This window comes from Polypterus senegalus, chromosome 15, assembly GCF_016835505.1.
Source record: "Polypterus senegalus isolate Bchr_013 chromosome 15, ASM1683550v1, whole genome shotgun sequence".
Taxonomy (NCBI): domain Eukaryota; kingdom Metazoa; phylum Chordata; class Cladistia; order Polypteriformes; family Polypteridae; genus Polypterus; species Polypterus senegalus.
Window position 1 is genome coordinate 99,649,431 of NC_053168.1, and position 15,222 is coordinate 99,664,652.

General features: G+C 42.2%; 1 protein-coding gene across 2 annotated transcripts in view; it reads left to right on the top strand.

The window, feature by feature from the left end:
- Positions 1-5,090, top strand: part of bmper (BMP binding endothelial regulator) — a 51,547-nt gene extending 46,457 nt beyond the window's left edge. For both annotated transcript variants that reach the window (XM_039736752.1, XM_039736753.1), the window contains exons 14-15: positions 3,845-3,975; positions 4,615-5,090. In XM_039736752.1, the coding sequence (XP_039592686.1) occupies positions 3,845-3,975; positions 4,615-4,796 (313 nt within the window). In that variant the 3' untranslated portion in view covers positions 4,797-5,090. The remainder of the gene's footprint in view (positions 1-3,844; positions 3,976-4,614) is intronic.
- Positions 5,091-15,222: the final 10,132 nt, after the last annotated feature.

Below are 15,222 nucleotides of genomic sequence, written 5' to 3' on the forward strand. Positions count from 1 at the left end.
TTCTTTGAAGTATTACATCCATCACATTCTGCCTAAAAGATATAATTGAAAGGAATTATCACCATTTTGCTGGTTAAAGCAGACTTGGCTTTCCTCATCGCTACTTTCACACTCTTTTAACACTTAATATTACGCCATTTATTTCCTCTTTCATTACTGGGTTTTCCCTTGTTTAGACAAACTGGAAATCACTAAATTCTTAGTAGTTTCTACTGTGGGCATGTCTTGTTTTTAGACTTTCCTCTGCGCTTTTTTCCGTTTGCCCAACATGATGTGTGCTGCAGTTTCTGTTTCATGACATTGAGTTCTTATACACCTTTTGGAATTTGCTGTTTTTTTCATAAATGAGTCAGTAAATTGCTGGGCTCCCATTACACTATTTGCCACTGAGCTTGATGCGATACCTTCTTGCTTTGGGTCCTTGAGTGAGTTTTGAAAATAATATATAGAAACTAGGGGGTCCCCCCTGCTTGGTTCACTTGCCAGCCACTGTGCATCTCTGCCGCTCGCGTTGTGAAGAGGGGGCTGAATGCACCCCAAGGAGATGCGATCGCTCCTCCGAAACCCCCTCTTAAACGGTGATACAATGGGAAACACCTCCACTTTGCTCGATCAGCTGCTGGCTTGCTGCCGTGACATGTGAACTGCATCTCGCGCGGCACTTCGAACATTTAAAAGCCTGTACAGCAGCTGTCCTACTCTTTGTCTTTTATTTCCGGCCCTGAGGGGGGTTAAACCTTTTGGCACAAGGATGTGAGTTCTTGATATTTTTTAGTTTATAATTTAAAACCAGAATAAGAATCTGAAAACCTAACAACATCACATTAAAGTTCGATAAATTATGAAAAGAATGATACCAAACATATATACAGTATGTAACTTTTAAAATGAGCCCAATTTAAAGTGTGACAAAAAACATGGCATTAAAAACGTCATTGTTGGCTTAGGATTTTATATATACAGTATAGAGTAGACAGGTTTGTGGTAAACTTGACAGATGATGAAAGATAAAATTGAAACCCTGCTACCTATAGGGTATATAGTGGTGATCTGCTACACACACACCCCTGGCCTGGCTAAATTGCCTATCATGGCCCGGTCACTCTGGCCCTTTAATCACCCTGATTAGCTAATTATTTCTTTCACTTTTTCACCATTTGATAACTAAAGCGTGGTGAGCTTAGTGATGCAAAATGTCTTCCGTCACATCATCCATGTGGATGCTGCTCATTGGGGATGGCTGACGCAGCTCCACCCTTTCTATGTAAAGCACTATGAGTGTCTTGAAAAGCACTACATTAATGCAATGTCTTTTTCTTCTTCTTCTCAGTGGGCATACATTTATATATACATGAGTTTTGTTATTTTATCATGGAGCAGTACTGTGGCTCAGCGATATGTCCTCACAGCTACATGCTATTGGATTTCTAGGTTTATAGATTAATTACTTTCACATATACAGAATACAGCCAAATGAATCCCATCCCACTCCTTGTTCTCCCTGTGTCTTTGTAGGTTTTTAACCAAGTACTCCAGTTGTTCTCCTTATCCTATTGACGAGAGTGTTAAAGAGTTAATTTTCAGATTTCTGTTGTCCTTGTATGATTGGATGTGTGTGTGGGTACCTCCTGTGATGAACAGGTGCCATGCTCAGGGCTGGTTCCTGCCTTGCATTTGATAGTGCTGGGGTGAGCTTTGAATCCCCACAGCTCTGGTATTAAGCTGTTTCAGCGGTGGTCAAGTGGATGGATGGACAATTATTTAGATGTTCTGTCTGCAGTGCTCTGAGTCTGCTCAGTGACAAGAGTGAAGTAAACAGAATAAAAGGATGCAAAAGAGACCACCCTGTACATACTAAATAGTACTGTCTCCCCGTCCCAGACTGCCCACTACACATGGACTTTGTAATGAGAGGAGTTACTTTGTGGTAACCAAACCAAACAAAGACTGCTTCATGTTTCCTATTTAAAAAGCTTCTCTGGCAATATGTGCACAGCGTGTTCTTCAAAAACCAGTAATTATAAAAACAAGCTAGCAAGGCTTCAAGTGAACAAATAAAGGGCACTGCGGTTAGGCCTACTGCCTCAGCGCTCTGGAAGACTGGGTTCAAATCCCAGCACAGTTGCTATGTGCGTTTTACAGGTCTGTGTGGGATTGTCTTGAGGTTCTGTGAACATTGTAGTGTATTGGACTTTAAACCAGTAGGGTGCTGGTTCTGCTGCCACGCTATGTAAAAAAACAAAAAAAAAAAAAAAATACACAATTTTATTGCATCCTCACTTGTAAGTGGCCTTGAATGAAGGTGCCATCCAAACATCATATTAATAATAATGAAATGTTTGTTCTTGTGAGAGTGATTGGCAGTGTAACAAGTTCTGTGCCCAGCCAGCACTGGCACCAAGCAGCTCGCCCTTTAGGTAGGCTTGTGTGTTTGATTCAATGTACACAGCTGACAGATATACAGCCTTTGAGAAGATCTCTACCATTTGAAAGCTTTCATAACATCCGTGCCTAAAGTTGGCAGGTGTTTTGCAGGTTTATATTGGCATTAATGTCACGTGTGCAGAGCAGAGTGAAATTCTTATAAGCATAATCAACATGCATCATGTCATCACTCTGATATTTGCCCATATCTTCACTTGGGACAGTCTTTTTTGCAGTGAGCCAGCTGCCCTCTGCCCAGTATTGAAGAGAGATTCATTTTTGACAAAATTGTTTGATTATTGGAAAGGAATTTGGTGCAGTGAGGGTGGTGGTGAGCATAAATACTGGGATAAAAAACACATTGAAGTGTGTATGTGGGATAAAGCCTTTGATTGACTCGCTGTCTGTTCAGGTGGGCCACCCTGTATGGCCAGCACCCATTTTGTGACTTCCATGACTCCACGTAAGCCACAGTGGCTTCAAAAGCACAACCGAGTGCAGCCTCAAACATGCTGGTGTGTTGTGCCATACTGCCACCCAGTGGCAGCCTATAAATGAATAAATATACTTTAGCCAGTTACATATTTATATAAAATGCTTCACAGGAGTTAGTATAACCAGGCACTGTACACAAAAAAATATGATACAAAAATGGGACAGCATAATAAAGATAATTATACAAGAATGCTGAGACTTTTGAGTAAAGCCTGCAGACATCATGACATTAACTCAGAATGCAAGAAGAGAACCAACAGACAGCCCAGTTATGGTTACAGCAAAGTCAGTGAGTGACACAGTGTCAACAAGTCCCAGAAGTGGTCGCTGGCCACATTAGTAGACTACATCTCTCTGCCAACCTGAGGGCACCTGTGGAATTCCCTGGGAGGAGAGGGATGCTGTCATTAACCTGAGGAACATCTGGCCTTTTAAAATCGTTGGTTCATAGCGTCAGCAGTATAACATGTGCAGGGTGGAGTGGAACTCTTGTGCCTGCTAATAAATGTTCAGCATGTTGCCATTCTCCAGCACCATGACTAGCAAGTAGAACAACATTACCTCAAAGCTTCTGTCTTATGTGAAATAACTGCCTTACCTCACATTATGGCACCAGTGCAACTGCCAACAGGTCCAGTGTTTTCAAGTGCCTTTGACAGAGGACCACAAATGGTCCCTAAATAAGCAACACAATGGAAAGCAGAGAACTAAAAGCTGACTAAATAAGAATCTTAAGAAGATAACTGGAGCCAAGGGCAACTAATCAGATAATTAATGGTTAGTTTGGACTGAAGGCACAAACTGGTATAGTGGTTGAACTCAGGACAACAGGAGGTGCTGAATGCCCATTATCCTCAAGCACAAGAGGCTATGAATCCCACCAAGCACATTGGACTAACTATTCATGCACATACTTCTTCCGCAGGTCCTGTGTCACAGACATGTGTGAGTGCCCAGTCCACAAGAACTGCTACTGTGAGTCCTTCATCGCCTACAGCCGTGCCTGCCAACGGGAAGGGGTGCAGGTGCACTGGAAACCGGAGCAGAGCTGCATGGGTGAGGAGAATGGGGGCACAACGAAACACACTTGTCATGCCCTTTTGTTTTTAATTTTTAAAAAATGTTTATTGTATACTTCCTGGTGTAAAAATGAGTTGTAAGGTTGACTAGGGTCTGCACACTGCTCCGCTGCCTGAGAATGTTGGACTGGTGTACCCCCAGGTGGATTTGGCCCCTGGACCTCAATACGTTTTCTCTTATTTATTGTCCAAGGAAAGCTGAGCTGTTTACACTGTGTACAGGCATGTCCAAGGCACAGGAGGGCTTACTTCATCTGACCATACTTGTTAGGTGTCATGGAGGTGCAGCAGTTAGCTCAGGCAACCTGAAATCAAATACTAGACACGCTATTGTGTGTGTGGAGTTGCAGGTTCTCTACAGGGGTTTCTCCTATATCCCAGATACATGCAGGTTAGGTTCACTGTGGTTCTAAACTACTCTAGTAAGTGTCTATGTGCCCTCTTCTGTTGGCTGGCTCCTGCCTTCCTGCTAACAAAGGTTCAAGCTCTCCACAATCAACCTGCAATTGGGGAAAAAATGGGTAAATAAGCTCTGGCACGATGCTTTATGATGCAGTTTACGTTTTCAGTTGCGGCCCACCCTTGTGACTCATCTCTCTTTGCTTTGCCTTTCCAGCCACCCAATGCAAGCACGGAGCAGTCTTTGACACCTGCGGGCCGGGGTGCACCAAAACCTGCGATAACTGGAATGAAATCGGCCCGTGCAATAAACCCTGCGTGGCTGGATGCCATTGCCCCGCAAACCTCGTTCTGTCCAAAGGAAGGTGCATCAAACCCACACTATGTCCTCGCCGGTGACAGCATCCTCAGCGGAAGCCTTGGCTTCCGCGACCTTGGCAGCCCTAGAGGCGGTGGGCTCGGCCACTGGACTGTCGGCTTGTGGAGACCATGAAGGGTCGATAAGCTGCTTGGTGACTGAAGCAACTTAGGAAACGAGAAAAAGCAGTGTAGCTGTAGCCTGATGTGTAAATGTTAATTTTTTACAGATTATTTTAAAGGGAAGAAAACTTTATTTATGAACAGAGCAAACCCGTATTTAGTCCGACTCTAGAATTATCTTCATATTTAATAATATAAAATGTCCAAAACTAGGCACTGTAGTGTACGTGTTTTTTTTATGCTCTGCGTTTATCCCTTTTTTATTCTGAAACATTTAAATGTGGCACTGGAATATGATTATCCTGCTGTGGGGATCCAAACCACATTTCTGATGGACACCATCAGCCACTGTTACAAGGCCTCAGCGTGATCCTACTAGCCTGAGAGCATGATGCTGAAAAAGACTTGAGGGAATGGCAGCAGGGCCAGGCGACGACTGGCACTAATTCAAGAAAATAAGTTGTGAAACAAAGAAGATCATTTCAAGATGATGGAATCTCAACCTGGGACTGATTTAAGTTGCACTCCTGTGATGTATTGGATCAGAGCTGCGATGACTTCCAGGGAGAAACAGGCTCAAGGCCGTGGTCAAGTCTCTGCAGGAGCAGCCATCATAGCACAGTGAAGGTTATAAGGAGGTGCTATGTGTCTCCTGTGTCGGCTGACGGCCGACAGTGTGGCACTGAAGTCAGGTGTGCTTGTTGTCACGGGGCTGGCACAGCCGAGTATGAGAACTGTGCCACTTAACAGTAGCCAATATGCAGTGAAACTACTGAGTAAATGATGCCTACCTGGCTCAGGTCGGCACTGGGCACACTCCACAGTAATTAGTTATGGGGTATTGCCCTCTAGTGACTGCAAAAAGGAATTTACCAGCGACCCTCTCACAACCCTAATCTTAACCATAGTGTAAATGGACACAGCACTGGAGGTCTGCAGCTAGACTCTATTGGTGACCAGTGGAGTCAACTCCACTTAGCTGGAGCACTAGGGTGGAGGCTCTGGGCTGTAGAGATACATGTTTGAAGTCTTGGCTTCAGTTTTTTTGCCTTTGACTGTCTGTCACATGAACAAATATGTGGATTAATGGTGTAAAGTGCCCTGCAATGACTTGAAGTAGCAACGGTCCACAGTCATGCAGGCGTACAGGGTGCAGGGTTTAATGTGACAAGTTCTGCAGAACACATCTAGAGAAATACCACAGAAGGACGTACAGCTAATGCCACATCAAGACAACTGGTGGCAGTAAGGGCCTCAATATTGACTTGAAGTCAAGAAGTAGGGGCCATGAAGATAATTGCAATAAGGGGTTTAATTTAAAAAAGGCAGGGTGTGAATGATGACTTGGCATTTAGGTGTGTTCGTCCTGGACCATCCCGAGGGAGGGATCTTGGAAAATAAAAATATAATGAAAGAAACCACCGTGTTCCTTCAATTAGTGCTAATTTCAGGTTCATTGGTTTGGGATGAACTAATATTGCTTCATCACTGCAGACTCAATCATTTGTTATGTGATACACAGTACTGTGGATAAGTTTTAGACCGCCAAAGAAAATTACTTTTACAGTTAGTTATCTTGGATTTAAGTATTTATATGTTTGTGAAAAAAACCTTACAACTTTAGAATAAACACGGACAAATGTTACAATAAAATGTAACAAGAATGTCTTGTCAAACAAGCCATTTTAATAGAAAACTGAAGCAGTTCGCTTTGGTCTGCTGCTGTGTCATTTCTTTCAAGTGCTTTTGTAGTAAATTCTTTTTAAGCGTCTTGCAGGATTTTCTCAAACTCCTCTTTTGACTTTGGCTGCTTTTCATTCTTTTTCTTGTCCAAGTGATCCCAAACAGCTTCAGTAATACTGAGGTTAGAGCTCTAAAGTGGCCAGTCTAATAATGATGGTGGACCATCCGCTACAGGTTGGTGTTTGTGACTGTGTTAGCAGTCTGGTTGGGGTTGTTATTGTGCTGAAAGGTGACATTTCTATCAATACGTCATTTTTGCAAAGGTACAGCATGAGGAATTGGAAATTGTATTTCTGAGCAGTTTTAGGTTACCTAAATACACATTCTGTCAACAGAATAGTACCAAATGAATACAAGTCTGATGCAATAGATCTCCTACACTACAGCTTTAGAACAATCAAGTGATAGTATTAAACGTAACTTTAAAAATATTTGCCAATATAGAATGTCAAAACAAACACGTAACAAAAAATAAACGCACAGCCACTGATTTCTGAACCAGGATTCATAAAGACAGTGTCTCCATGCTTCATGTGTTTTTATCTGGCTGCCCAGCCAAAGGAAGCACATCACATCACATCACATCAGTACCAACAAATATACAACACAGCAGTAGTCCGTGTAGGGCAGAACAGTGAATGCTGGTTAGCTGGTGGTGTAGTGGTGATGCCTCCCACCACCAGTGCCCCACTTGAATTATTCCTTGGACTGTGTTATGCGCAGACCTTGCATGCTCTTTATGTGTGTGTCTGGGTGTCTTCAGGACCTCTGGTTTCTCCCTTGTGTAGCCATTGCCATTCTGGACTGTGGATCCTGTTGTCCTTGAAATTGATCTGTGGCTGGCAAAGAAGAATTGGGCTGAATGGCCTGCTCCTATTAGAGCACTTACTTGTTTTATTGTTCTATGACCACTAGAAGACTACTGTACAGCTGGCAACAGCGCCCCTAACCACCCCAAAAAAAGAAGAAAACAAATTCAGATCAACTATTGGGTCAACTGCACCTTAGTTGGAAGTCCAAAGTTTTCTTCAGTAGATGTTCATCTGTTTCTGTTATTGTCTCGAAGGTGGCCACCTCAGAATTGTGGATATCCATGGCTACAGTTTGCCTTCATTATCTTTTTTGGCTCTAGCGTCCTGATTCTTTCTCTTTCTGTCTTTCCTGATTCTTCCTCTCCTCTGTTAGTGGCAGACCTAAAGAAAGTCCCACAAGAATGCTATATACCTCACTTCCTGCTTTTGCTGTTATGTCAACCTGATGCCAACCCTGTGCAGCATGAAAGTCAAGTGTGGTCCTCAAAACTTAGTTGTTGTTTCTAGAACACATATAACATCCCCCAAAATTACTGTGCAATATTGAGCTGATGGCCAGAAAGAAGAAAGCCAGGATCTCTTTCAATCTGTGCAGCGTTACTACAACCTCCTTCCACACTAGACCTACTAAGTCGACTGTAAACAGCCTAACCAGAGTTAGAACTGTTTACCTTATTAACAATATTAAGCTTTCTAGAGGCCTGCTAGGCTGGGCCTAACTTAATCAGACAAAGCAGACCTGATTCTTATTTTTGTGGTTATCAGGCAGTTGACCTATATTTGGCAAATACATCAGAATCATACAAAGAGGCTAATCGACTGTACAGAACCTGAAGAGCCTCGGATATGGTGGGTCCAGACCAGAGAGAAGAGCATGAGAGTGACTGAGTCTGACCCAGTTACATGGTCCTAAAGAGCCAATGACAAGATGGGATTTCAGGTGCTTCTTTTTTCCTGTGCTTCCTGAACCTGGAAGCATCAATAACGTACATGAAGATGAGCCGGGCAAATGAGGACACACACAGTCAGCAAGGGGTTGGTGTAAAGTGGTTAAGTGCTTTTACTTTGAAAATAAATTCAAAAGTGCAGTGCTTCACTTAGTCTATAAATGAATAATCCAAGAACATGATGTGCAAGTTATATTCAACAGTAAAATGAAAGAATACCCATCTGAAATGTAATACCACATTGGCCTTAACAGTAAGAGTTCACATCATTGCACATTATGTCAGATTATTTTCTTCCATGAAGTTCCTGCTGTAGTCAGATATTCAGGATGCCACTGTAAGGCTGATCATCTGATACCAAATATCACCATTCCTTTTTTGTGCATTAGATTTTCAACAAGAAAATGTAAGCTTTTATGAGCCAGAAGCCTGAAGTACAATGTAAAATAACATTATGTACATGGTATGTATGTAAAAACAAAACAGAAATCATAATATCTTTTGCTTTCTATGTGTTATCAACTTTTGGGTTTTATAGCAAAGCCTTCCTTTTAAATCCCATGGTTCGATACGTTACAGCAGCTTCTTTTTTATTAACAGTATTATTCTTCACAACAGAAGCAGAAGACAGAAGAGCCATTATTGGTCACATAGAGTTTTGAGTCTGGACTTAAACAAACTGAGTTTGGAAAAATGTGGCTCAGCAGTTGTGTGGCTAAAGGCAATGAGCAACTGAAGCTGAGTTGGTAAGAATGGCACTGATGCCTTTGAACTTACCCAGTATTGCTAGGGCACCATTCCTTCAGCAGGTTACTGCAGAATAGAAAACTTTCAGCCCTGCCAGTAGACGCTACCCAGCAGAACTCAAGTCCAAAATCAGCTTACCTGTCCCTGTTCCTCTCAGAGGGAGCAGACCCACATGTACACACAGAGACGCTTTATCACAGGTGTCTGCACCTTAAAAATGACTTGCTGGGTAGGCAGAACATACAGTGTACTGGGAAAACAAGTTACTTTATACATCTTGAGTCATTTTTGAAAGTGACAGGAGTCTAATAACTGTAATAAACTGTGTAAAAAGTCTGGGGATATAAGCAGAGTGAATGTGTAAGGCTGGAGTGAAGCCACTACAGCTACCTTCCGCATCATAACACAATACCGACACAACTAGCACACAAATATTATTATATGTTGTTTGTAGAATTAGTAGCAATAATTATTATAATTTGTACTTTATTTCCTGAGATAGTAAGCAGTTGTTTGCCTAGCTTGAGCCACTGTATTCACCCCACTGTGCACATCCCTGAAGGAAAGGTTGGGATATAAACCCAGACGACCAAATATATGAAGAAGAGTTGAGGTGGCCCATAATCCAAAACTGAGATAAACGTAGGCAGTATTGCATAGAGGCTACGACACTGGATTTTAATGTAATAGGTTGCTCAAACTAGAAAAAAAGGCCAGTAAAAAGTTATAATGTACCTGGACCTTGTAATTTACCTTTACTAAAAGCATCAGTCAACTACAGTACATTAGACAAAAAGAAGCAGAAAAATGAAAGCAGTCCAAAACGCAAAGTTCAGGAGCAAGCCAACCACGCACAATTCTGGAATCAAGAAGGCTTATAGTCAAATGCCCCTTTTGATTTCTCTTGTCCCACCCAAACTGTAACTTCAGCCCAACACCTGTTATAGATGGGAGGGCCCAGAAACAAACTGAATGTGGGAGAAGAGACCAAGGTGGAGAGGAGTAAAAAGTTAAAGTGCTGTCTTAGTTTCAGAGCCATCTAAATACTTGAAAATAAGATTTTTACTTATCTGATCAAAAAGACTTGCTAATAACATGACACAAGTGAACTGATTTTCTAAGGGTAGTTGGCAGAGACAACATCAGAAACCCTGTCCTGCACAGTCCAGATCTTCAGCTAGTTGAAGGCTAAATTGATCACCAGAAAAGGGCATAACAGTGGCATCACATTGCCCTCTGGCTCAAGCTCATCAAAGGAAGACACAAAAGAGATGCATGCTCAGGTACTGGGAGAAGGCCAGATCCAGATCCCGGTGTCAACGTTTGAACATTATTTAGATGATGTTCGGGATGGTCAGGTGCTGAATAAGGATGGCTATGAATAAGCACTTTCCAATGTATGGGATCAACTGTAGTATGCCAAATATAGAGATGGAATTCAGTGAAGAATGAATTTCAAAGTGTTTACCCAAGTTGTGTGCCTTCATAATAAGCATCATCTTCTGCAAGTATCTGAACTAAAGATGCAGCTCAGGATTGTGGCAAACAGGAACCCTGGCAAGTATCCAGTTCTTTTGGCTTGTTCACCCTCACCATCTCATTAACTGTAGGAGGGCTAACAGAGCAACCTGAGCAAGGACTGAGGACTACACCAACTGATAACTGAAGCAGTGAAGAACATGTGTGCTAAATCTAAGGAATCTCTTGAGGAGCTGGAGAGTAGAAATACAACACCTACTAAACCAAAAGCCAAGACCAAACTGTAGCGGTCAGGGGCCGCTAAGATTCACACCGTCAATGTAACGGTGATTTATTTATTTATTTTAGTGGTGGATTACCAGGGACAACCCCAGCCTTGGAACGAATCACACACACACACACACACTACAGGGACCAAATGAAGCACGCTGGGAACATTAATCGATAAATAATATAATGAAATTAAATGAACTAAATGAAAACAATAATACCACCCCTGACCCCTTCGGCGATATTACATTTAACAAAGAAACACAATAAACACGCAGCAAAGTCCATGTAAACTAAACCGGATGAAATGAGAAGTGGTGAAGTTAAGTCCAGCGATCTGTATGTTGAAAGAGTGAAAGAAAACTCAGTCCTCCCGGTAGTTACTGAAAGGATGAAGTCAGATGGATGGTTAAGGAGCGCTCCAATCTTCCGGAAAACCAATAAATTTCAACACAGTCCTCAGTGCACAGGTAGACAGACGATGCAGACCCCAACAAATGAATACAGTCCAGGACACAATGATTAATTAAGGTTCAACAACAGCAGGAAGCAGGACAGATAAACGTAACACACAACGCACCACAACAAAACAAACTTTTTTTTTTCTATTTGACACCTGCCCTCCTTTTAAACCCCTCTGGCCATCTTTGACTCCAACAGCCCCTGCAAGGACTGCTGGGAGATAGAGTTCTAACTATTGGTAGCATTGCTACGAACCCTTTCCAGAATGTGGAGTACTACTGGAGATTCATACCCAATTTTCCTGATAAGGAGGAGGAGGTTGAGGAGTATGGGCTGATACCGTGTTGCCACACTCACCACATGCCAAACCACCTGGATTGGGACCCGAGGGCAGCAGGTGACACCTCTGCAGCACACTGGAACAGTGTGAGGTTTGTTTACGGTGGCTGTAGTGCCAATCCTGCCACCAACCCCCAAGTTTTCTTTGCAGGTTGGAGGACCTGCTTCCTGATAAGGTTATTAGACCTCACAAGAAAGTGGTCTTTAAATCTTGTGGTATCGACTAGAGCAGAAATGAGTGTTTTATGACCTAAAGAAGCCCCTGGCTGCGGTGCCTGTTCTTTCTCTCCTAGTTTTTACTTATTTGTAGTACTGTATTCCATTTTACTTGTATTGTGTGTAGGCAGTCTAATAAACACACACCTGGCCTAGGTATTTGTTCCCAGCAGGAGCGGTGGCTGTGTGCAGGTCAGCGTCATCAATAACAATATTAGAAAGAGAGAAAGTGACAACTGCGAGGGGCTACAAAAGGTGGGACTGCACAGTGACTTGAACCAAGTGGGCTGTTACGTCTTGAGCACATCAAATGAGTTTTTTAGTTGTCATTAATGACTTTGCAACTGTGGATTCTATAGAAATACAGTAAGTGAAGTAAGAATAACATAGTACCTATTATTTACTTTATTTGCTTGACAAAATGTTAAAAAGATGTTTTGTTGCATTTGGTTTGCGAATTATAACATAAGAGCTGAGAGTCTTTTGTATTTGGCTTGAAATGTGAAAAATGCACACTGGAAATGATTGGCATTTGGGTTGTAATATTAGACAGGGTCATGGGGGCCGAAGCCTATCCCAGCAAGCACAGGGCACAAGACAGGATTAGTCCCTGGACAGGGCGCCAGTCCATCGCAGGGTAAACACACACACGGGCCAATTTAGCATCGCCAAACCACCTAACCTGCACGTCTTTGGACTGTGGGAGGAGACCGGAGCATCCTGAGAAAATCCACATTGGCACAGGAAGAACATGCAAACTCCACAGAGGGAGGACCTGAGACACAAACCCTCGTCTCCTTACTGCACTGCGCCACCATGCAGCCCATGTTACAGAATGTAAGTAAATATTTTGCATTTGGGTTGTAATGCAATAAAATCCACTTTAATAATGTTCTGTTATTAAGTGGCTAGTACATTGTGAGAATGAGTCTGAGGAGGGGCCTGCTAGTACAGTTCTGACATGTAGAATGGCACCTCAGGGCCCCATTGGATGTTATATTTGATCTCAGTTCATTATTTTGGGTGTTTTGATAATATGAAAGTTTGTACTTTTATTGGAGGTTTATTTATTTTTTCAGGTGAACTTCAGTTTCCTGGCTGGTCTACTGTTTAAATAAAGGGATAAATAAAGGCGATTAAACAAAGTGTGCAGTCTTTGGATTAACGTTTGCATAAGGGCACCAGCTCCGCTTGTCAATCTCGATAGCCTGGCAGTGAGGTCAGGTTTCAATGGACCGCTGCCTGTTTACACTTCACATTGTTGGTTTCATTAATGAAAACATGTAACAAATCTATGACACTTTTTTAGACGTGTACTGGATATATTTTTTGAAAATTCATTGAATGTTTAAAAGTGCATAAAAGATGGCACAGTCTTCCATAACTGTGAATGCCCACTGACATTTGTCATACCATCAAGATCTCATTTGAATATCCAGATCATGGCAGAATGGACAAAAAAAGTGACCCAATGACTGAGACGCTGTTATTAGAATGGGCAGCAGATTTTGATTCTGCGCTTATTCTGCTTTTATTTCTGTATGTACAGTTCATTCGATTCGACTGAATTGCTTTCTTTTTTATCTGCATTGACAATTTTGTGCTTGAGTAGAATCCTTAAGAAGTGCTGCCCAGTGACAACTGTTATCTTGTTTTACACCTGATAACTCCTGGACCGACTGCAGTCCCTCGATTTTGCACTGGACTGAGTGGGTACCCAAGTAGATTGATGAAGAGTTGAGAGGATGAAGTATGGGAACACCACCCGGTCACTGTGACACTGGGGAGTAGATCATGATCTCAGACGGTCATGCCTGTTTTTATTATTTCACTATTTCTACCTGAAAATATCCATTTTAGGTGACAGGTCAGTCCAGTTGTTAATGCTGGTGCCTCTAGTCATTGCTTGTATGGAGTCTGCATGCTCTACCTGTGTAGGTGTGTGTTTCATTCCAACATCCCATAAAAACATGCAGCTTTGATAATTAGTCACTCTAAGCTGGCATCACAGGCACAAATCTAAACTGCCAAGCTGAACTTACACTTGTAAAGCTGATATCAAATTCCACGTCCCCGCTCACAAAGCCAACCAGAGACGGGCACCATGAGCAGGGGGGCAGCTGAGAATGTGACTTACCTGCATGTTCCTTACAGCTCAACAGACAAAGTCAGGCGCCAGAAAGTCTCTGGAGAATCGCCAGATGATATCAGTCAGAACATTCAAAAGACCCACTAGGAAATCTGCAAGAACAACACACTGTGCCAGGACAAAACTAAGACAAATATACCTGGTGCCATGCTTGATACACACTACGCTAAAGCGCTACATTCAGGATTCAAGCATGCAGCAATGTCAGTGCTGACTGAAGGGACATAATTTTTACAACTGAATGCAATTAATTAGAGTAACTTTTGGAAACAGTGTCCAGAAACACAAGAAGCTACACAAAAAATATTTCTGTTAAATTATATGAATTGAGGTCTGGACTCTGGAAAAAGAAATCTTCTCCCAAGGTATAGGATTCTTGCAGACTGCATCAGATTTTCCTGCAGAATTGTCCTGTATTTGTATTTGCCTTCTCCCCTCAGAATCATCCCCACAGCATTATGCTGGTAACCGCCATGCTTCACTGTGTGTTTAATTATGTGCAATGTTTGGTTTACATCATGCATGGTGTTTAGTCTGTTGGCCAAAAGTCTCAATTCTGGACTCATCCGACCACAGAATGTTCTTTCAACTGACTTCTGAGTCTCTCCTGTACCTTCTGGCAAACTCCCACTGACATGTTGATGCGTTTTTTTAACATTTGCTTTTTCTCTTTGCCACTCTCCCATAAATGTATGATGGGTGAAGCACCTGGCCAACATTTGCTGTTTGCACACTCTCTAGTCTCAGTCACTGTGGCTCGTAACTTTTTTAGGGTTCTCCTAGGTCACTTGGTGGCCTTCCTCAGTCGACTTCTTCTTGCACAATCACTGTTTTTGTGGACAGTCTGCTCTAGGCAGATTTACAGCTGTGATATAATCTTTCCATTCCATAATGACTCATTTAACTAACTCAAAAGGATATTAGGTGAGTTGGATATTTTCTTGTCTCCATCCTGACTCCAACCAGAACATCTGTTGTGATCTAAAAGTGGCTTCATTGCCACTAGGAATGAAGCTCAGGTACATCAAGTCCTATTGTTACATCTGTGAATGGGACAGTTGTACTGAAAAGTCTCATTGAATTAAAAAGAACTGGCTGCCCCATAAGCATTTGGTTCCAGGGGAGAAAAGTGAGGCACATAAACCACTAACAAAATATTTTTATCTCCTGTTCATAAAAAG